The sequence below is a fragment of the Poromitra crassiceps genome, assembly GCF_964638095.1.
Source record: "Poromitra crassiceps genome assembly, contig: HAP1_SCAFFOLD_97, whole genome shotgun sequence".
Lineage (NCBI taxonomy): Eukaryota > Metazoa > Chordata > Actinopteri > Beryciformes > Melamphaidae > Poromitra > Poromitra crassiceps.
In genome coordinates, this window is record NW_028152241.1 from 654247 (window position 1) to 676135 (window position 21889).

Sequence of the window (21889 nt, forward strand, 5' to 3'; positions counted from 1 at the left end):
CATTTCTTTCAGCTGCACCTGTGCTAGCTCATGTGAGCGAGCTATATCTATCGCTTTGTCCAGTGTTAGGTCTGCACCTTGGCTGAGTAGCTTCTCACGCACACGGGGGGAATTTGTGGCAAACACAATGCGATCTCTGACCATCTCGTCGCTATTGGGATAGCCACAGTCCTTTACTAACAGTTTCAGTTCTGTTACAAAGTGTTCAAATGCCTCCCCATTGCCTTGCATTTTCTCATGGAAACGGTATCTGGCATATATTGGGTTAGACTTGGGCGTGAGATACGCTGTGTACTTATCGTAGTATGTCTTCAGCTTCTTGGCGTCATCCTCTGAGAGCGTCCAAGTGTTGTATACATCACGTCCCTTCTCCCCGATCCACAAAAGAAGATAGCTGCATTTATCCTGCTCGCGCTTTTCACGCAGGGGGCCCGTGAACATTAGCTCTGCATGCTGCTGGAAACGCCGCCATGCCTCCGGCAGGTTCGGGGAATCTCAGTCCATTCTGGGCGCAGGTACGCCGTATGCGTCCATATTTCCGTCTGTCGGTGGGTATTTTTTTTAACCTCTACTCTGACACCATGTTGTATTCGCCCTCTGGCACACTGTAAACTATCATTTAATAAATGATGTCCACACGCTGTACGTAGTACTGTTGTTTTATTCAGCCATCTTGAAGTCACTCCAAGTCACATTGCTCTCGCGGGACTTGACACCAAACTACGGTGTCCTGTATAGCACATACCATTCTAGCTTCGCTGAATGAGGATGTTACAGAGCCAGCACTCAAAAATGTCCTTTTGAGGGTTTTATTCCTGTTTCAAACAACAACGTACGCGTTTCAGCAAGAGGTGGCGATAGGGACCGAGCCTTATTACAAAGAGAGGCGTTTTGGATCCACACGCTCCAGTCAGAACACCCAAAAGGGCTAAATGAAGAATTACTGTTGGGCTGCTTTCTGTAAAAGCATTTCTCATATTGTATTTTGTATTTTTGTATATTTGAAGTGTCACGTGTCACTATCTTAAATCTATAGCCTACGTAGGTGCCAGTCTCCTTCCTGTCTTGTCACTTTGAAGACAACAGGACTGTTTCCTTGACAGTTTATTTTATTATTTTAAATTTATACAAAGTCCAGTCCTTGTTTTATTTTTATGCATAGCAAAGCTTCGAAATATGCACCTATGCATTCTGGCACACAGGCCTTCATCAGGGTGACTAACCAGTAATGAGAAACAGACAAGACATATATAGGAAATGACACAGAAGACAGGAAGTGGCTGAGGTCTTGGTTAAGGCAGTGAAACGGTGATGCTCACCCAGACGCTGTGACTCTCCTCCCAGCTGGTGTACTGCAGCAGACGTCGTTTACTCCGCGGTCTGGCTGCTTAGGTGAGCAGGCCGGGGGAAGCCCTCAGATACAATCTGCTGAACAGGATCTCTTCCAGGTAGGACCAGGCTTCACTCTGCTCCTGGTTTACATTCGGGTACATGTCATGCACCTGTAAGTGTACCAAACAATAAGTTACTGTTTTACTGTTCTCTATCTACTGTTGTCTATGGTTCTTATCATGCCAGATGTAGCAGAGAATTACAGTTTAGTCTAGTTCTTTAAACAAAGCTGATGTGAGAGAGATGGGAAGATTTTGACAAAGATAAAGGAAACTGGGAAGAGAAACCATCTTAGCTGAGTTTATACGGCCAATCATGGAGAGGGGCAGGATTTTCCAGTTTTCTATACACTGTTTGAGTCTTGAAACAAAATTCGCAAAGTTCAACTTAAATATTAGGTAAATATAAATACCTAAATAAATATATGGTCATGCCAAGATAGGTGAGGCGGTCCTTTGCTAGTTTGAATGGGAGATTTTCGAGGAAACCAGGGGTGACGACATCAGTGAGAGGCATAAAGTCACTCTTTTTCCAGTTAATTGTGTATCCGGAAAGCTTACCGAAAGAGGTGTGCTAGGAGGGGAGGGGGGGGTCGATTTTTTGGAATTATGTAGATATAATATTACATTGTCGGCGTACGAACTGATGTTTCATCTCAATACCTCCGACCTTCAGCCCTGCAAGGCTCGGTTGACTACGTATTTTTAGGGCAAGGGGTTCGAGCGCAACGGCAAAGAGGGCCGGCGAGAGAGGGCATCCCTGCTGAACCGAGCGAAGTAATGGAAACCTGCTTGACTTATCACCATTGGTTATAACTGAACATGTTGGACTAGCATGAGCTTTATCCAGGATATAAATGAATCGCCAAACCGGAATCTGTGCAGTGACTCGAACATATGAGGCCACTCAACCTGATCAATCGCCTTCTGTGCGTCAAATGATCAAATCACTGCATTGATGGTCTTACTGTGATCTGTGTAGATGGTGTTGAGGAGACATCTGACATTGGAGAAAGAGAACCTATTCGGGATGAACCGTCTGGTCAGGATGAATGATGGATGATAAATGTTTATTTAGCCGGGTGACCAGCATTTGAGTGATTACTTTTCTGTCAAAATGGTCAAAATCTACTTCCTCCCTCCCCCTTTTTTTTAAATGAGGGAGATGTTGGCTTCGTCCTTCTTAGGCCATGTTCAGACTAGGAGACCAAATCTGATTTGTGAACTTTAATGACCTCTTAATGATTCTATCCAGATTGGTTTTATGAGTCTGGACGCTCCAAGTCTGATTTGGATCACTTGTCCCAAACCACATAGGTCTGGACACACAGATCCGACTTGAACACTTGCCCAAATCAGATTTGTGGGAGTGCGGACACACTCCCAAATCAGATTTGGGAAACCAATCAAGATAATGATGATTAATGACTTTATCAGCAAATCTGATTTGCCTGTAATGTGAACATGGCCTTAGAGCTAGATGTCATGTCGCAAAATTTCTTGTAAAATTCAACACTGAATCCATCCGGCCCAGTTGCTTTGCCTGATGGGAATGCTTTAATGGCAGAAGTTATTTCTTCCAATCTGAAATCATAACATGACTATGTTTGACTCTGATGAAGACACTGTGAGCATTGAAACGTTTGTCTTTGCACTTTTTTTATTAAAATATTTTTTCCAGTGATTCGAGTGCTCCAGGATCCTCTTTGGGTTTACCCCATTGACTTTTGTTGCTATTCCTCTCGACTTCTGCTTTAAAAGGAGAGTGTTTATTTGACCACCCAGGATGCAGTTATAAGTTCATATTTTAGCTTCAATATCTTATTATGTGTACCGCAGGTTGATTGACATCATACACACAGGCCCGTGATGGCAGCCTTTCCTGCTTTCTTCCCAGTTATTGGATAAACGCCAGATTCTAGAAAAGCATCAGTCCAGCAGTGGTTTGACTTTTGAAAACTAGAGCCAATCAAAATGCCGGACATTGTCTCAATATGTGGGACGCAGGACAAGGGGTAAAAATACTGTGGAGTCCCGGATAAAGCGGGACACCTGGTCACCCTATATGCAAGACATATGCAAGAGATGAGTTGAAGATTGGTGGCATACCCTCCATTAGTTAGCACATACGCATTCCCTTCTAAACCAATTCATATGTGCCAAGTTAAATGCCCGCTCCTATCTCTCTTTTTAAATTACAACAAATAATCCATTGATTGTAGCTACTGCTGTATGTTATGAAAGTGTATATAATGCTAAGATGCAAGATGATGTGGTCTTACATTACTTTGCAGGTTCCTTTGAGTGTCATGCAAGTCTTTAATCTCATATCCTTCTAAACACATAGAAGCAGCATGTTGAAGACTTCACAGAGTTCAGTCCTAAAAGTAGTAGAACATTAGCAGTGAGTGATGAGAGTTACTGCAGATTTATTGTTTAACCTTCCAGTCTATCAGACTGTCATCAGGGAATCTAAATCACTAACATCAGGGCATTAAGATATAAGACTGTACAGCTATAGGTGCCATGTCAAAGCAAGATAAGATCAAGATAACCAGATGATGTGCAGCAGAGGGGGTCTATTTGTGGGTCTGATAATACGATACAGTCATAATGGGTCACAAGGCCACATAACAAACCATCTGGTGCGTCCACAGTCTATTTTTGCTATAAAGAAAACATATTCTTGTCTGCATTTAGGAAATCTTCACAGAGTAACAACAGTCCACATCCCTGAGAGGCCTTTCAGATGGGGTAAGGTGGTTTGGGATTCATTGTTTCATTGCTGATTCTTCAGATTTCAAGAATGTTACATTACAAGAGTTTTCCCATAAAAAACACTCCAGATTTTCACGGGGAAATCAAATGACTGTAGCGGGCTCAGTTTTAAAGCCAGAGTGAAGTTCCTGCTATCATATGAAAGTGATGACCTAAGCATACATTGGTACCAACCAGGTCATCCTAGCTTGTTGGGAAGGGGGCTAAACAACGCTCCAAAGTTAGGCTAAATTCTGGCGAGGGAAAAACATTTTCAAAGGGGTCCCTTGACCTCTCATCTTAAGAAAAATGAAAATGGGTTCTGCAGGTACCCACGACCCACGAAATATTGCTTTGACCCATCTAAAATCATGTAACTCATGACCCGTCTCTGACCTACTCACCGTGTCGGGGTTCACCCGCTATGCCGACCACCCACAGTGGCGACAGCCCGCAATGCCGACGTTAGGTTTAGGCGTGGGGGTTGGGAGAGGTTAGGTTTAGGTGTGATTTTAGATTGGTCAAAGTAATATTTCCAATGTATTTTGTCCATTCTACGGCCAGGCGAGTTGTAAATGATTGTCATGTCATGGTATTTTGGGGTCATTAATAAACAAGATTGATTCCGTTATTTTTCTATAATTATTTTGGGTAGTGCTATTTTACATCGAAGTCAATGGGGAGAGGCAAGTGTTTTCGCCCTAAAAGGGGCGGGGCCTAATTGTCGATCTGATGTATTTCAGATAAATTGGCATTTTTCGACAAGGCAGCAAAGGGGTGCATTTGCCCCATGACTGGTGCATTCCCCATGACTGTCCATGGAGACATTTAACCCATTGATACCTGATGCAGCATTTGTGTGTGTATCCCTTTAAGACCGCGAACCGCGTGACGCGGTTCACGGTCTTAAAGGGATACACACACAAATGAGGGATATACATGCAAATGCTGCATCAGGTATCAATGGGTTAAATAGCATTAACAGCTTGTGGATTGATTTTTTCCTGTTGTTGCTCATCTCAGTTTGTCTCAAACTAACGGAGTTCATCAGCTTGGACTTATTGTTACAGTAACGCAGTGGGGATGCAAGATGGCACAGTAAAGCAGAGGCCATTCTCTTAAACTATGCCATTGCTTCCTGGTTTCCAGGGGAAGGGGAGATGACAGCAAGCCAGGCAAGCTGAGACTCGCTCAACAAGGTTTCCACTCTCTGCACCTTTCACTTTTTACAATGCAATATTTTACACATGAAGAGCTGACAAAAGACGATGACATCGAGTCCAAAGTACTAATGGATGGAATGAGTAGTAGGCTAGAATAGATGAGATTATTACTAGCAGGGTGATAGTGACAGTGCCATAGGGATTAGGTCAGGGATGGGCAAAAAAAGTAAAGTCCAGAGGGCCATAATGAGTTAGATAAAGTAAGCGAAGCGCCACACATTTCAATAGAATTGAAACATGAAATGCATAGTACTGAAATGCGTTCAGTGTCAATCTGGTATATTCTTAGGTTACAAAGATTTATTAACATAATGCTGCCTTTTTTGGGTTTCCTTTGAGGATATTGAGGGCCGGATTGAGATGGTCCACGGGCCGGTTCCGGCCCTCGCGTCGTATTTTGTCCATGTGTGGATTAGGTAGATAATCCTTCATCCACCCTGCTGAAGTAATAATTAAAAGCATCACAAAAAAGATAAAAGAATAGAGTATCTCCCATCTGACAGCAAAAACTATCCTCCATCGGTATTTCCATTACATTACATTACGTCATTTGGCAGACGCTTTTATCCAATGCGACTTACAATAACACATTTTGGTCAACAATAGAGCAATCAACTATGCAACACAGTCTATGACAACTACAACTTCTGAAGGAATAGTGGTAAAGTTTAGTTAGTATTTTTTTTTTTTACACATTTCCTTTCCTCCAGCTCCAGTTCCATCTCCAGTCTCAAAGCCTCGAGCCCCTCCACCTGTGGAACCGCCCCCTAAATGTCCAGATGGGGCTCAGAAGCCAAGGCTCCACCTCCCGCCTCTGTCTAGGGTGTTCAGCACCAGTGAACATGGAGCAGCTCTCTTGCAGGTACAGCAGCACAGTGAAAGCTCTGCTGGATTTATTGTCTGAATCATTTGAGATATCAATTGATCATTGATTGCTTATGAGCTCATTTTGAGGCACAAAAATAAAAGTAGCATCGATCATCAGTCAAAAATTTCTCTTTGTGAAGCGATCCAGCAGATTTCCCTCCAGATCCACCAGGTGGCAATAGAGTACAGGTTTTTGCAATTGCCAAAAATCGTGATCGCCAGAAAATGCAAAATCATAAAAATGTGTGTTCATTTGTGAAGATTGTCTTGCTGAACACAAAGGTATCAGTTTCATAAACGTCTGTTAACCACAGATCTTATGTCAGGAATCTAACCAAAATCCCCATAGAAAAATCCCATTGACTTCGAGACGAGAGAACCATGCAATGCCAACTTCCAGGTTTTAGGACTCATTCCTCACTCTATTAGTGTCAAATGCATAGTGGAATCTGGTAGAGGCTGACAATCTCCTCAGCAATGCTTGAAGAGTAATATGGTAATGATTTATTGATGTTAAAATGCTACATGTAACAACATCTTAGTGTAGCCTTGCTGCTGACGCCAAACTATTAACACCAAATACTGTTGATTTTTTGCAAAGGGCTTTGAGATTTTCCGGGGAGACGAGACTCTGTGTGACGTCCTCCTGCTTCCTGGGGACAGTGCCGACACCTTCCCCGTCCACAGGGTCATCATGGCTTCAGCCAGTGACTACTTCAAGGCCATGTTCATTGGTGAGTGACCCTCTCTCTGTAGGTTGAGGTGGACTTTTACCTTCAACTCATGGTGAAATAAACCATCTCAAACCCTGACCCGGCACAAGTGTGAGCTTAGGCCATGTTCAGACTAGGAGGCCAAATCTGATTTGTGAACTTTAGTGACCTATTCATTATTCTATCCAGATTGGTTTTATGAGACGCTCCAAGTCTGATTTGTGTCACTTGTCCCAAACCACATATGGAGGTAGTTTCCAATCTGCTTTCGACTGATGTGACTTCAGTGTGGACGGACGCGCTGATCACCCAAATCAGATTTGAGAGTGTCTTTTGCAGGGGGCGGGGACTTGAAGAGCAGAGAGCAGACATGCAAACACTGCCAGAAACATTGTTTCCCAAATCAGATTTGGGAAACCAATCAAGATAACGATGATTAATGACTTCAGCAGCAAATCGGATTTGCCTGTAATGTGAACATGGCCTTAGAGTTATGACACATACTGTGGGCCCTATTCTCCCACAGGCCTTCGGCGCTAAAACGGGCCTTAAACGCAAAAAAAACGTGCCTTGCGCCTGTTTTGGGACGATATCAATATGGCTTTACGCTGCCAAATGCGCTTTAGGCCGAATGGGCGTGGCGCAGTCCCAGAATGGGCCAGAGTGGGCGTGTCGGCCTTAAATCTCGGCGTACTGCTATCTTCCCACCTGGCGTAAATTTAGCGCTTTGCGCTTTTGAAAACCAGGCCTATTCAGAGTGCGCCAGTTGCGCGGAGCGCTCCCCTCTGGCTCTCTCCCTCCCCTCTGGCTCTCTCCTCTGTCACCCTTCTCTGTGTCACTCTCTCCCTCTCTCCTCAGTCTGACAGGCACAATACCGACTGTCTCTCTCTGACTCCCTCGCTCAGACGGACACAACACACGTCCTATAGGAAATAGCAGTTGTAAGTTCACTGCCTGTGAATGTCCCAGCATGCAATTGGGTACTCCATTTCGCTACTAAATAGCAACCAAATGAGGCGAAATAGATATAAAAGGTCGATCTAAAATAATGTGTAATGGTAACACAGCCTGCAATTGTAGAACATTTCAATATTGGACCAAATAAAACATCGAAATTAAAACACCACCCTAAGTGAAACATATATGTCCTCCTGGGCCTATATATATCCCTTGTCGATTTAATGTGATTTAGATAAGTGACAGCGGAACGTGCATCTGCTATACTGTGATGTCCGCTCCAATAACTTGGCCCTACTTCAAATTTAGTTTTACAATAAAAACACATTTATGCAATGACTTTACATAATGTAGGGTATATTTATGTGCATCATTCTACCTGCAGCAGGGGAGAGAAAACGATATAGTTCTGGACAAACTTTCACCAATATAAAATTAATCTCATCATATAGGGATAGGCTATATTTTTCTAGCTGATGCCTTTAGAACATTCTTTTCACTTTGATCTTGCTATAGTGTAGCGTATTTACATGCTTGCAGTATTTAAACTGCAGTTAGATTGGTTTGAGAAGCATAATAATATGGAATAATAGCCTATATGGAGACAGACAGACTGGATGAAGGGAGGGGGGGGGTGGGCAGAGCGCTTGGCTTCTGTCTGGTTTTGCTGGACAACTGGAATTGGAGCTTAAAAGGCAAGCGTGCGATTCGTTTATTGCACTTATCCAATGAGCATGACGGTGCATAATTTTACGCTTAAAAGGCGTGGTTGTAATGCTTTAGGCTGCGTCTAGCGCCAAGACCAAGATATCAAGTGCGCTGGTCCACGCCCACTGCACCAGGCGCTCGGCGTAGAAACTAGGTCGATGCAACAATAGGGGCCTGTATGTCAACAGGCACTCATATAATAGATTCATGCAACTAACTCAGCTTTGACAGAGCTCGTACCAAGGTCAGGAAACAAAGGAGGGACTGGAGCACACTGATAGATTTGGAGCTTTTATTAGTGCAAACAGGTGACTAACGTTTTGACACTACTGTGTCTTCATCAGAATCCAAATTTGCAAAGACATGAAGCAACTGGTTATATAATCAACCTAAACCGGGTGTGTGAAGTCCTTAGAGAAGCGAGCTTGTGACCGGAAGGTCGTCGGTTCAATCCCCGGGACCGGCAGGATAAATCTGGTGAAAAGGCACCCCTCCCTCATTACCACCACTGAGGTGCCCTTGAGCAAGGCCCTTAACCCCAACCGCTCCAGTGGAGCTGATCAGTGGGCAGCAGATCAGACTGTGGTTGTACTGGTCAGCTTCCAGGTGTGAATGTGTGTGTGAATGTGAACAGGGCGCTCCTGAAAAAGAGAGGATTGCTCTCAGTGACACTCCCCCTGTATAAATAAAGAACAAATAAATCAATAGAACTTGCGCTGTAGATCGTCTAAATTAGGGCCCCAAGATGTAAACAACAGATGGTGAAAATGCGTATACTCTCTTCTTTGTGGTTTGTTTTGAATGCAATGATTCAATGGAGAAGGTTGTTGTAAGATACCAGTGTGTTCAGTGCCGCTTCTTTTACTTTCACTCAGATAGAAGAAACAAGGAAGTTATTTCGAGACAACTACATATTGGCCATTTGACTTAGTTCTGCATTAAACTTCCTCCCTTCCTGGGTTCCAACTTCACAGAAAACGTTTACACTTCATACATAATCAGTATTACCCTGCCTAACGAAATTGCAAGCTATATATTTGAACTTGTTGGCTTTTTGTCTTGCTGACTGTGTAGAAGACAAGTGTCCTGAAAGAATGCTAAACCTTCAGTCTTTGTCTCTTTCCACTTGTGTTCTTACACTCAGGGGGCATGAGGGAGCAGGAGATGACAGAGATCAAGCTGCACGGCATCACTAAGACAGGTTTGAAGAACATCATAGACTTCATCTACACGTCCAGAGTCAGCCTCAACATGGCCAACCTGCAGGACACTTTGGAGGCTGCCAACTTCCTGCAGGTCCATCCGGTCCTGGGCTTCTGTAACCAGCTGCTGAGCAGCGGGGTGAGCGGGTCAAGGTTCTTCTCAATTAGTTCACTAAACATTTTTTTTTCAAATTTTTTAATAGAACAATAAACGAACAAGACAAACAGGCTCAGACACAGGAAAATAAAATAAAATACATACATCAATGACATTTGGCATCATTAACGTGGTGCTACCAGCTACAAAAGATGCTTATGTGCTTATGAGAGATATTACGCATAGGACCCCACCAAAGGCGTCCACATGAAACAGACCGGGCAAGCTGTCCATCACCCCCAACCTTAGTCACCGCTCACTAATCATTTTTAACCTCGTCAAAGTAGCCCAGAAACGGGTCCCAAATAGTTAAGAACTTTCTAAGCGAGTTGGTTCTCAAGAACCTGAGTCTCTCCATCTGTATAACAGATACCATGTCCATCAACCATACTTGAAAAGAAGGTGAAGAGGAGGACTTCCATTCCTTCAGGATGAGTCTTTTGGCGACAGTTGTCCCCAGTGTGAGAGATTGTTGCACAGCTGTAGGGAAGTTCAGAGAGGACTCCGAGCAGCTGAAGATGGCGAGTTCCGCCTCTGGCTGCAGGGTTATTTTGTAGGCCTTAGAGTACCAGTCAAATACTTTACCCCAGAATCCTGTTAGTTCACTAAACATTTAAACTAAGTGTGATAACCAAAAAAAAAGAAAAAAAAGCTAGACTTTAGAAAAAAAGAGCACTAACTGAAATAATGTTGTGTACTTACAAAACTAGCTAAACTAGAATACAAATATACAGAAAATGTGCATCATCCACAAATTCAACCTGGACTTCCATTGCTACGCCGACGATACCCAGATCTACATCAGCACAAAGTCCATTCAGAACCCACTCCTCACCCACATCGAAACCTGCATATCTGCAATAAAAATCTGGCCGACCCACAACTTCCTCAAACTTAAAGGAGAATTTCGTTTTTTTTAACCTGCAGCCCTCTCCTCACATTAATTATGATCTGACGACTCACCCAGTGCTCTCCGCAGCGTTTTTGTCCGTCCTAGGCATTGTTTTGAGCTCAATAGCGTCCAAGCCAGTCCTAGAATGGAGCTCCGTGGGGGACAAGTGGCAGCATGCTTTTCCTCCATTTAAATAGACAGTTTTATTCCCGTTTTCGACGCATATCATCATAAACTGTTCCCTAAGGAACGATCAGACTGCATTTCTCCCCCGGGCTCTTTTCACTAGTTACAGGCATCCCATTTTTGCCTGTTGGGTCAGTGAGACACACGTCAGGAAAGTCTCGCGGGACTTTCCTGACTTTCCTGGCTTGGACGCTATTGATCTCAAAACAACGCCTAGGACAGACAAAAACGCTGCAGAGAGCACTGGGTGAGTCGTCAGATCATAATTAATGTGAGGAGAGGGCTGCAGGTTAAAAAAAAAACGAAATTCTCCTTTAACAGTGACGAAACGGAACTTCATCTCATTGGCACCAAATCCACACTAAGCAAAACTGGACCCATCACACTCACCATCGATGATTCAACCATCACCCCCCTCCCCCCTGGCTCGCAACCTTGGCTTCATCCTGGAGCCCACCCTCTCCTTCGATCTCCATGTCAGCTCCATCATCAAGACCTCTTACTTCCATCTCCACAACATTGCTCAAATCAGAAACTGTCTCTCCCCCCCTGCTGCTGAATCCATCATCCACACCTTCATCTCCTCCCATCTGGACTATTGCAACTCCCTCCTCACCGGCATCACCTCCCGCTCCCTCCATAGACTCCAGATGGTTCAGAACTCAGCTGCCCGCCTGCTCACTCATACCCGCGATCACATCACTCCTGTCCACCACTCTCTCCACTGGCTCCCCGTCAAAGAACGCATCAACTTCAAATGACTCCTCCTCACCTTCAAAGCCCTCCACAGCCTGCCCCCCCCCCCCCCCCCCCCCTTATCTGACTGACCTCCTCCTCCCCCATTGCCCCTCCCCTCCCCTCGGATCCTCCTCCACTGTCAGCGAAACTCGGAAAAGTCAGAAAAAACATAATATATTACAATGTAATGCAGACTGTAATCAAACTATAGTTTACCACAAAACATTGAGTGAGTGAGTGAGTGAGTGAGTGAGTGAGTGAGTGAGTCATGCATGTAAATGGTAATACAGGAACAAAATAGACACACAGAGAAAAGCGGATGATTTTTTTAATGACACTAATGCATCCCTCCACTTTCTCTTCTGTGATGCAGATCACTGTTGAGAACTGTGTGGAGGTGGAGCGCATTGCTGCAGACCTTCTTCTGGAGGATGTCCAGGTGACCATAGGTGAGTAAGGTGAAACTAATCTGGGAACGGCATAACTAAATAATGCATTTTATTACATCTATATTTAAACAGATGATGTGATACGTGTAATCAGCATGGATACTCTGCACCAGAGTTATTTCAACCCTTTCAGCTAGACAAGGAATATGTTTTTCCTCAACCCAATATTGGGTAGCCTCGGAAACCATCCTGATCATGTGATGCCTTCAGCCCGCCCCCAGTGATTTCCAGAAGTGCATGAGCCAATCAGGGTCCTGCATCGTAGTTGTACGGGTTGCTCTCTGCTCACACAATGCAGTCAAGGGCAGATAAGCAGTCATCATCCTATTGGGATGTCATAGCACTTCCTCATATGTCATCCTCCTGCACCAATCAGCAGACTGTGGCATCCTTCGCTAGCTAGTGAGACCTCAGCACGCATGCATGTGGTATGTGGCTGGCTCCTTTTATTCACATCTGATGGGCTGGTTTCCCTACCCCTTTCTAGTTTGAGCCAATCACAAACTTTCATGGCCCTACATGGTATACACTGGCAACCAATAGACTATCACTCCCTCATATGTCATCCTTCTGCACCAAGCAGGAGACTGTGTGATAACATTCCTTCATAGAAGTGTGTGTGTGTGTGTGTGTGTGTGTGTGTGTGTGTGTGTGTGTGTGTGTGTGTGTGTGTGTGTGTGTGTGTGTGTTCTGTTGGGTTACTCGAGGTCACTGTGATAATTGTGTCCCTCCACAAGCTTAGTGTATGTAGTCAAGTGCCAATAGGGATGCAGTATAAGGAGACAGGCAGGATTAACCCATGACATCCCAATAAGGATTAACCCATGATATCCCAATAAGGATTAACCCATGATATCCCAATAAGGAGTAACCCATGATATCCCAATAAGGATTAACCCATGACATCCCAATAAGGATTAACCCATGATATCCCAATAAGGATTAACCCATGATATCCCAATAAGGATTAACCCATGATATCCCAATAAGGATTAACCCATGATATCCCAATAAGGATTAACCCATGATATCCCAATAGACTTGTAGGCAGGATAATTGGTGCAGGATGATGTAATGGCAAATTTAACGCTGGACCAACGTAACCGGCCAATCTGGGACACCGCTGGCAAAACGGTATGGCGGCTCCCACAGCAGCAAGCATTAACGTGAATGTTAGTAGAGAAAACACAGCCGTAAGTGCAGTTCAGTCAGGGCCACTTTAGTCAAAACACAACACCACTTTAGATCAATTTAAAGCTTTTATTTGCATAAGTTAAATGTGGCGGCATGGCTCTGTTCTGGAGGCTCCCTGCCCTTCCACGCAGCAAGCATGGAAAGCAGCAGCAGCAGATTCTGGGAGCTCCTTGCCCTTCCACAGATCTGTGGAATAGCCTTAAGGCAAGGAGCAGCAAAAGACCCGCAGGTACAGAACAGAGCAAGCAACAATGACAACAGAAATGACATTGTTTAAGTCAGATATAGCATGAAGGAGGAGCTGGGGAGGAGGTGGGTTGCAAACAGGCTTGCAGAGGAAGCAGCAATGACAGGCAGAGTAAAGCAGGTTTAAATAGGGCGCCCCTGTATGAGTTGAGCCAATGGCATCAGCTGAGCCGATGTGGGCTGGGTTTGAGATCAGCTCCTAATCAGCTGTGGGCTGGGTTTAAGCTGGGCTTGACATCCGTGGCCTGCCTGAACTACCGCCTTGCTCAATGTATTGCAGAAATAGACTCAATAACAACAATTAAACAAGAACAAGAGTATATAGGCCTATGCACCAGCGGAGTTTCTTTAGGGAAAATACATTTTTGCCGTTCTTTGGATTGGATTTGGGGACACTCATTGGCTGAACGAGTAGTCTGTCAAAGCAAGTACACCCACCCACTGAAACTGATCACGATGGTTTTTACCACGTGACATTTTGCCTCCCAAACCATGAAAAAAACGGGGGGGGGGGGATCTGTTATAAAGGTTAATCTTAGAACTGTCATTGTTTTTTTTTTCCAAACCTAGGTGAGTTTGTGAGCCACAACCTGTCATCGTTGGTGCAGGGCGATCGCTACCTGCAGCTGTCAGAGACCAGCCTGGCCACCGCTCTGGCCAGCAACTCCCTGAAGGGCTTCTCTGAGCTGGAGTTGTACCACCTGGCCAGAGCCTGGCTGGACCACGACGCCCCCAAACGCTGCTCCTCCGTCTACGCCCTGATGCGTCACATCCGCTTCCCGCTGATGAGCCCCACCGAGCTGATACAGATCTGCCAGGATGACGAGCAGAGAGACGAGCCTATGATGCGCTCCCATGCGGCCTGCCTGAACCTCCTGCTGGAGGCCAGCAACTACCAGATGATGCCGTTCCTGCAGCCGGCACTGCAGAGCGAGCGGACTCAGATCCGCTCTGACACCACGCGCATGCTGGCTCTGGGCGGGGTGATGAGGCAGGGGGGGGTGAGCCGGGAGCTGAGCATGCATGACGAGGAGAGCGACCAATGGTGGGCCCTCAGTCCCATGGAGGTGCCACGATACCAGCACTGCGTGGCTCTGCTGGGCGGGTTTCTCTTCATTGTTGGAGGTCAGAACATACCATCTAGACTGTACACACTCACTCCATCCAGCATGTTTGTAGCACTCCTTTAGTTCAGTTTAATTGGGCAGGGATGTCATGCAGCCACATATGCCTTTGAATCCAAACCACCAGTGGTGCAGACCAATTAGCATCCAAGAAAGGAGGAGGCGGTCATGAGTTCAGTACAATAGAGAGCTCCAGGAACGAGTCCGGAAATCATCGATGCTAACAGCCCTGGTTCTTCACAGTTTTTGCCTATGGGAGTTTTGAATGGGTTTTTGGCGCGATGCTTCTAATAATCTCTCTGAGCAACGCTGGCTTAATCAAACGCGAACCAGTGTTTAGTAATATCATCTTCACACACGAGGACCACTTTTACGAGTTTTGAAGCTTTTACGTGCCGTTAAAAGGACGGCTAGCTAGCAAACGGCTAAATGAGACTACACTTTTGAGTCGATGAGGATATATATGTCAATAACGTCACCACTTCAAAGGGCGAACACGGAAATTCTCTTTCCCTCACCTGGTTCAGCCCCGTTCAGCCCGAGGTAATCAGTGCACACATCAACAACAGTCCAGGTTGAGTGCTGACGTGACGTGAAAGCCTATGCGACAGTGTGTAGTTCTGGATTAGCTTAGCTCGAGCATTTTACCTCTAGGGCTCGCATTTACGCTACAAAACTCATGAAAGTGGTCCTCATGTGTGAAGATTATCCCGCTGAACCTTGGTTCGCGTTTGATTAAACTTGCATTGCCCACAGACCTTATTTGAAGCATCGCGCCAAAAACCCATTCAAAAATCCCATAGACAGAAACAGTGAAGAACCAGGAAGTTCGGGATTTCCGCATTCAGCCTACAAAAATACGTCATCCCTGGAGCTCTCTATTCAGTTTTTTTTTTTTTTTATAGCAACATCACCCCAAGGTTGAAATATATGTATGCACACACACACACACACATGCATATCACACAAACGATTGCACAGATATACCCACATAGACAACAATGGACAACATGAATACAGTATACACACAGACAAATTCAGCAGAAAAAATAAAATAAAAACCAAGTTGTAGCAATGATGAATTACGTGCCAAGTATTCTTTTTTAAAGCACCTGCGCTTTTCCAAACAGTTTCCAAGGACTACGTCAGGTTAATAAAGAGCGGGTGTTTTAAAGAAAAAAGAACATACAGTATATGAATTATTTTCTGATTATACAGGTTATCTCTGCTCATTATTTCCGTAAAATACTCACCAAATGGAGGTCAGTTTACTGTCCTTTGTATTTACCAGTTCATCTCCTTCCTCATCTCTCAGGCCAGAGCATGCATGACGTGAAGGGTAAGACGGCCATAGATAGCGTCTACAGGTACGACCCGCGCTTCGACAAGTGGCTTCAGATCGCCTCGCTCAACGAGAAGAGAACCTTCTTCCACCTCAGCGCTTTGAAGGGGAAGCTGTATGCAGTCGGGGGCAGGAACGCCTCAGGAGAGATCGGTGAGCACAATGCTATGCTATTGACCTTTTTCACAGCAGCCATTTTGTGTCTAAGAGGCAGGAAGTAGCACAGGTGCAAGCAAACATCAATGAGGCCATTTACACCTGTTACAACTTACAAACCATTCCAGTTCCAGTTCCGTTCCAGTGTTGGAGCCCTCGTTAATGTTTTGGTTGCACCTGTGTTACTTACTGCCTTTGAGCCTGCTGTAAAAAGGCAAATACAAATACGTTATGGTTTAAGTGTGGGGAGGTTGTAATAAAACAATGTAAACAAATGAATAATCATTTTATATACCTTTGTAAGATAGCCTCTTTGTAACTTTTTTCAGACACGATGGAGTGCTACAACCTGAAGAAGAATGAGTGGACATTTGGGACTCACATGTTGGAGCAACGTTACGGGCTTGCTGGGACAGTGCATGGGGACCTCATGTATGTCTCAGGTAATGTAACATCGTTCACACAGACTGGAGTTATGATTGAAATTGACTAACTCGGATTGAATTTGTCTCAGGATTGTCTTGTCAGGTTGGAAAAAATGTACAGCATGCCACAAACACTACCAGGGTTAGGACTTTGATGCACTCACAGCCAGACTTGTTTTGGTACATTTTTATATGGGGGGCGGTCCACTCGTGGTGGAGCCACAATTCAAATTGAAATTCATTCCATAAATAATTCCATAATTAATGCTCAGTAAGTGTATTCAGATGCAAACACACGCGCCCATAACAACCCGGCACAGCTGGCAAATCATCTCACACACATGCAACCATTATCACAACATATGACTCCATTAGTGTCAGATAAATTATATCTTAATTAATCTTAATAAATATATATATTAATATTTTATTTGCTTTTCCCCCAGCAATGATTGGGTCCAGTTGTAGCTTTCACCAACGTACACCGAAACTGGCCCGGTTAGGCGGAATCACTTGATCTCAAAATAGGCTGCAGCGCTAACACATGAAATTCTCACTGAAAAAGAGGGAACGTAACTGACATTACTTACATCAAATGAGTGGAATGAGTGTTTCACTTGAAGTTGCATATATGTGGGGCCAAGAAGCCAGGAAACACAAAACCCTGTGGTTCTAGTGGGTCTGAGTCAAACCCACAGCTCTTAGAAGCGGTATTGTGTTAGTTTCATATTCGTGTGTGTCGACATGCTACACGCTCAACTTGCTGTCGCCAACATTGAAAAAAATGACACCAGAATATAACACATAGGCCTATAAGACACCAGAATAAAATGACATGTAGGCCTATGTATAAAGACACAAGAATATTATAATTATAATAGGGAGGGATGGACATGTTATGATGTGATCTTAGGGCGGGGCAGAGCCATTCTGTGTGTGAAATGATAAGACTGATTTTCCTATAGGTCAGGTCTGTGGCGTGCGTGAGGCGAAGAAACGCGTGCCTCTCATATACTCCATGGAGGCAGCTGTGGACACCTCCGGACCAGTAGTTCTGTTTAAACTAGTTTCTGGAGTCCGCATGGACTTAGACTCTAAGTCTTAGAGGATGCGTGGAGAGAGAGAGGATGAGCAAGGGAGAGAGAGGAGCAAACTAACGTTAAGTATCCTAATAACTAGCTAGAGCTTAAAGTCGAGCTGAACCCAAAAATGACTTTTCTTTTCTTTTAGTTCAAATACCTGGGTATGCAGTGCACCTATTTAATAATGTATGCAAACAAAATCACAAAAATCTAATTTCTTTAGTTTTTCACACTTTTTCACATCAAAAGTTGATTTTTCAAGATTTCATTGATAACACTAATCTACAGTTTGCTGACGTCACCTAGTACTATCAAATTTCTACCCCATTTCAACCAATCATATCACGACATGCAGCTGTCAATCAAATCTTCATTTCAGGATAATTTTCTCTTCCAAATGAAGAATGCAAAGAAATGTAACTGGCTCGTTAAAATGCGCATTCCAGGAATATCGTATTTACAGAAATAGCATAAAAGGTTGTCAGGGGTTGCCCCTCGGAGATTCCAGGCCGATGGGCTGCACTCTCCGCTCGGCAACACGAAGGCAGCTGGCTGCCTGCGGCTCCCTGAGCTCCGCTCAGCCATTAACCTCGCGTCAGCAGGCTCTTCCCGAGGGGAGCGCCATAACAGGCTGAATCCCACTCGATTTGGAGTCAGAACACGCCAGGATTGGCCAAAGCCCAATCCAGTCCCCAGAATTGTCAAATAAAATCATCGACATGATACTATGACCCGCCTCTCAACCTGTCATCTCAGACAAATTATGTTTTCAGTCTGAAACGGACTCAGACGCACGTGATGAACGGGTTCAGTTCGACTTTAAGGCATTACATACATTTATACATACGTTGTTATAATTACAAATATACTAAATATTTAAATCCCTACATGCATTTTTGGCTACGGCCACTAGCGGGTTCAGTGAACCCCCTGAACCAACGAAAACTTCGCCCATGACACTGTTTATTTTGCTATTAGCTAGCAAGAGCAAATGAACTAACAACCAGGCTAACACAAACCAATGATGCTGGATCGCTTCTTGGCAAATGTCATGGATAAATTGGAACATAATGTTATGGCTATACAGTACATAATGTTATCTACACAATGTCACTGACACTGTGGGAAATACTTGTTACCTAAGTAAGAAAAGCACAATGGTGAAAGACAGCAGGTGGGTGGGTGGGTTTGAAAGGAAGTTGGGCGTTAATGGTCGCAGCTCCCTTCAGTTAACAGCACCAGACCACTTCCTTCCTCCTCAACTGCAAAACGCACGTGTCTCTCAGAAGGCAGAGTCAAGCTTTGTGCAGGAGGAGGGTGTCTGACCAGACCACGACTATACACACATTTCCTCTGCAGAACCTACGTCTTTACAGTCGAGTTACTTACCACAGAGTTGGTCAAATGTATATAGCCTATACATTTGCCATAAAGGCCCCGCCCACACATGATCCGTGCTAAAAGCACTCTGTTTCATGGGGACAGCGGTGCTGCCCAACTGCGCGGCACCGCTCTCCTTGGTGTCACACTTTGTGCTCAAAGTTCAAATGACTTCAACGTTGACTAGTTATTATCACCGACCTTTCATGAGTGCAACCAATGAGATAACAGCTGTAGCCGGCTCAGTGTCGCCTAGCAACAGCTGCTCCTCCTGAGCACTCTCTAATGGCGGATGCCTGCGCTGCTATCTGCACTGTGCCCTTTGCTCTAGCTTGTGGTAAGCAAAGAGCAGATCTCTTATCATGTGGAGGCAGCTTAACATACAGTATGAGGTATATATACTGTCAAATAAAAAAAAGATACAGAAATACCCATTAATTGGTAAGCGCATCAATAAACTACTGTAATTGTTTCTTATAGTTATTTTGATCGAAAATGAATTTTTGATGGGGGGTTTTCTGGTGTTTCAAAGTATATAGAGTGGAGCACACCCAAAAAGTTTGAAGAGGTGCAGACTAATGTAAAGTCAAAGTAACATAAAGAAAAGAAGTCGCACACTCAAAATCTCCTCTGCTGTGTTTTAATGGTTACACGAACATGTTTCGGCGAAAGTGCCTTGGTCAGGGTGCAGTACAACATAAGGAGGTGTGACCCTTTTTATAGGGCACACCTTCTCCAATCAGTTGCAGGTGAGACAATTACAAAAAGGGTTAAAACATATATAAATACAATAAGGTACAGATTTTCATTTCCAACAATCCAATGATCTGTTTTAGGGAAAAGCATTTTACAATTACAATATACAATCATTAATATTTTTTTAAATGTGATGCCAAACAAGGCATCTATTTAGGCAACAAAGTTGGCCTAATTGTCTCAATTTACACAGCAATTCAATAATAATTCAAAGAAACGGCCTCAGGTCATAATCAATATTCAAACCATTAGGAGAACGTGTATTTAGTTCATACATCCAGTATGCTTCTCTTCGTAACAGGTTACGTTCTAGATCTCCTCCTCTCCTAGACAGAAATACTTTTTCAATCCCTGTATAGCGGAGTGATGAGATAGAGTGATTAGCTTCCATGAAATGGACTGCAATGGGAGAGGTTTCATCTTTGCGTCTAATAGCACTGCGATGTTCTGCAATTCTTTGCTTAAGTTGGCGTTTTGTTTGACCAACATACCCCTTGCCACAGGAGCAAACAAGTAAATATATCACTCCCTTTGTAGTACATGAAATAACTCCTCTAACAGGTATCTTCTTACCTGAATGTGGGTGTCGAAAGAATTGGTTTTTGTTCGTGCTATTGCACTGTGCGCATGCACCACATTTATAATTACCATTAGGAATAGGAGTTAAGAGAGTTTGTGAGGACATAGGAGTAGGAGGAAGATCTGAAGCAGTACACATATCACTTAAATTGCGGCCCCTTTTAAAAACCAGCAGAGGGGGCTCTTTATATAAGTGTTCAATATGTTTATCAGAATTCAAAATATGCCAGTGTTTCAAGATCACTCCTTTAAATTGTTCCGCAGACTTAGGCCCCTATCGTTGCATCGGCGCCGTTTCTAGGCCGAGCGCCTGGTGCAGCGCAAATCAGTGGGCATGGACCAGCGCACTTGATATCGTCGTGCTGGCGCTACACGCAGCCTAAAGCATTACAACCACGCCTTTTAACACGTTCACTGCCAATGACGTATTAATCCGTAAAAAAAAATCCAACGGTTCACTGCCAATGACGTATTAACACATTCACTGCCAGCCTTTTTTCAATACTGTAGTTAGCTTCTGCCAGAGGTTTTTTTTGAGGATTCTGGCTCATTTTACAAGAGCCGAGGATTCTTTTCTGCTTTGACTTTTTGAACACAAAGTTCACAAAAGTACTAATAGAATGTGTGCTTTCTCTGTCTAAAAGAGTTAGTTTGTAGAGTTAGTAGTTATGTAGATATTAGCCGTTGAGTACAGCATGGTTTCAGCGTCTGAAAATTTATTTTGAGATAAATGGCTTTTTGTGAAATTCGATAGAACAGTCACTTTAACCATTCATTTTTGGCATCAGTAAGACCGTCAGACATCTAAACAATAGTTTTGAACAGTAATTTCCTCCATAACAGCAGGAAACACCCCTCTCCCTTCAAACTCCTCCCTCCGTGTGTCTTCTCCTCCTTCCTCCTGGCTCTGCAGCGGGCGTGTCAAGCGCGTTGCTGCTGCTGCTGCTGCTTGCCTGCCTGCGACGCTCCTTGTGTGAGTCAAGATGGGCCGGGGAATGCGTGGGCGATGGGCAGATGTTGATTCTGGCCTTTCTGCGGTGTTTCAAAGTGTGTTTCACCTATAATCTATTATGCAAATCGCTCTCCGCTCTCTGTGCTGCTGCTGCTGGCGCCGGCCGCTCGGGCAAGTCTGGATGACTGTAAAATCGCCAAGCAATTTCCTTGAGAATGGCTTCCTCCCGCCGCTGTTTTTTCTTTGCTTTCGCTCGTCTGGGGGGAGCACTGTCAACACTTAGTGGGTCGGTAAAATAGATTATACACATTCAAAAAAAGGGATTGATCAACGCCCCACCGTCAAAAAAAAAATCGATTTATTTTTTTTGACGGTGGGACGTTGATCTAACCCTTTTACGTCTCCTATACCAA

The 21889-nt window shown here is 44.2% G+C and overlaps 1 protein-coding gene across 1 annotated transcript in view; it reads left to right on the top strand.

The window, feature by feature from the left end:
• Positions 1-470: 470 nt before the first annotated feature.
• LOC310800837 (kelch-like protein 9) overlaps positions 471-21889 on the top strand; it is a gene marked incomplete at both ends in the record, with an annotated part of 60990 nt that continues 39571 nt past the window's right edge. The window contains 8 exons of the mRNA XM_083664741.1: positions 471-483; positions 6100-6233; positions 6840-6972; positions 9761-9957; positions 12165-12240; positions 14251-14805; positions 16120-16299; positions 16632-16745. Coding sequence (XP_083520867.1) covers positions 471-483; positions 6100-6233; positions 6840-6972; positions 9761-9957; positions 12165-12240; positions 14251-14805; positions 16120-16299; positions 16632-16745 — 1402 coding nt within the window. The remainder of the gene's footprint in view (positions 484-6099; positions 6234-6839; positions 6973-9760; positions 9958-12164; positions 12241-14250; positions 14806-16119; positions 16300-16631; positions 16746-21889) is intronic.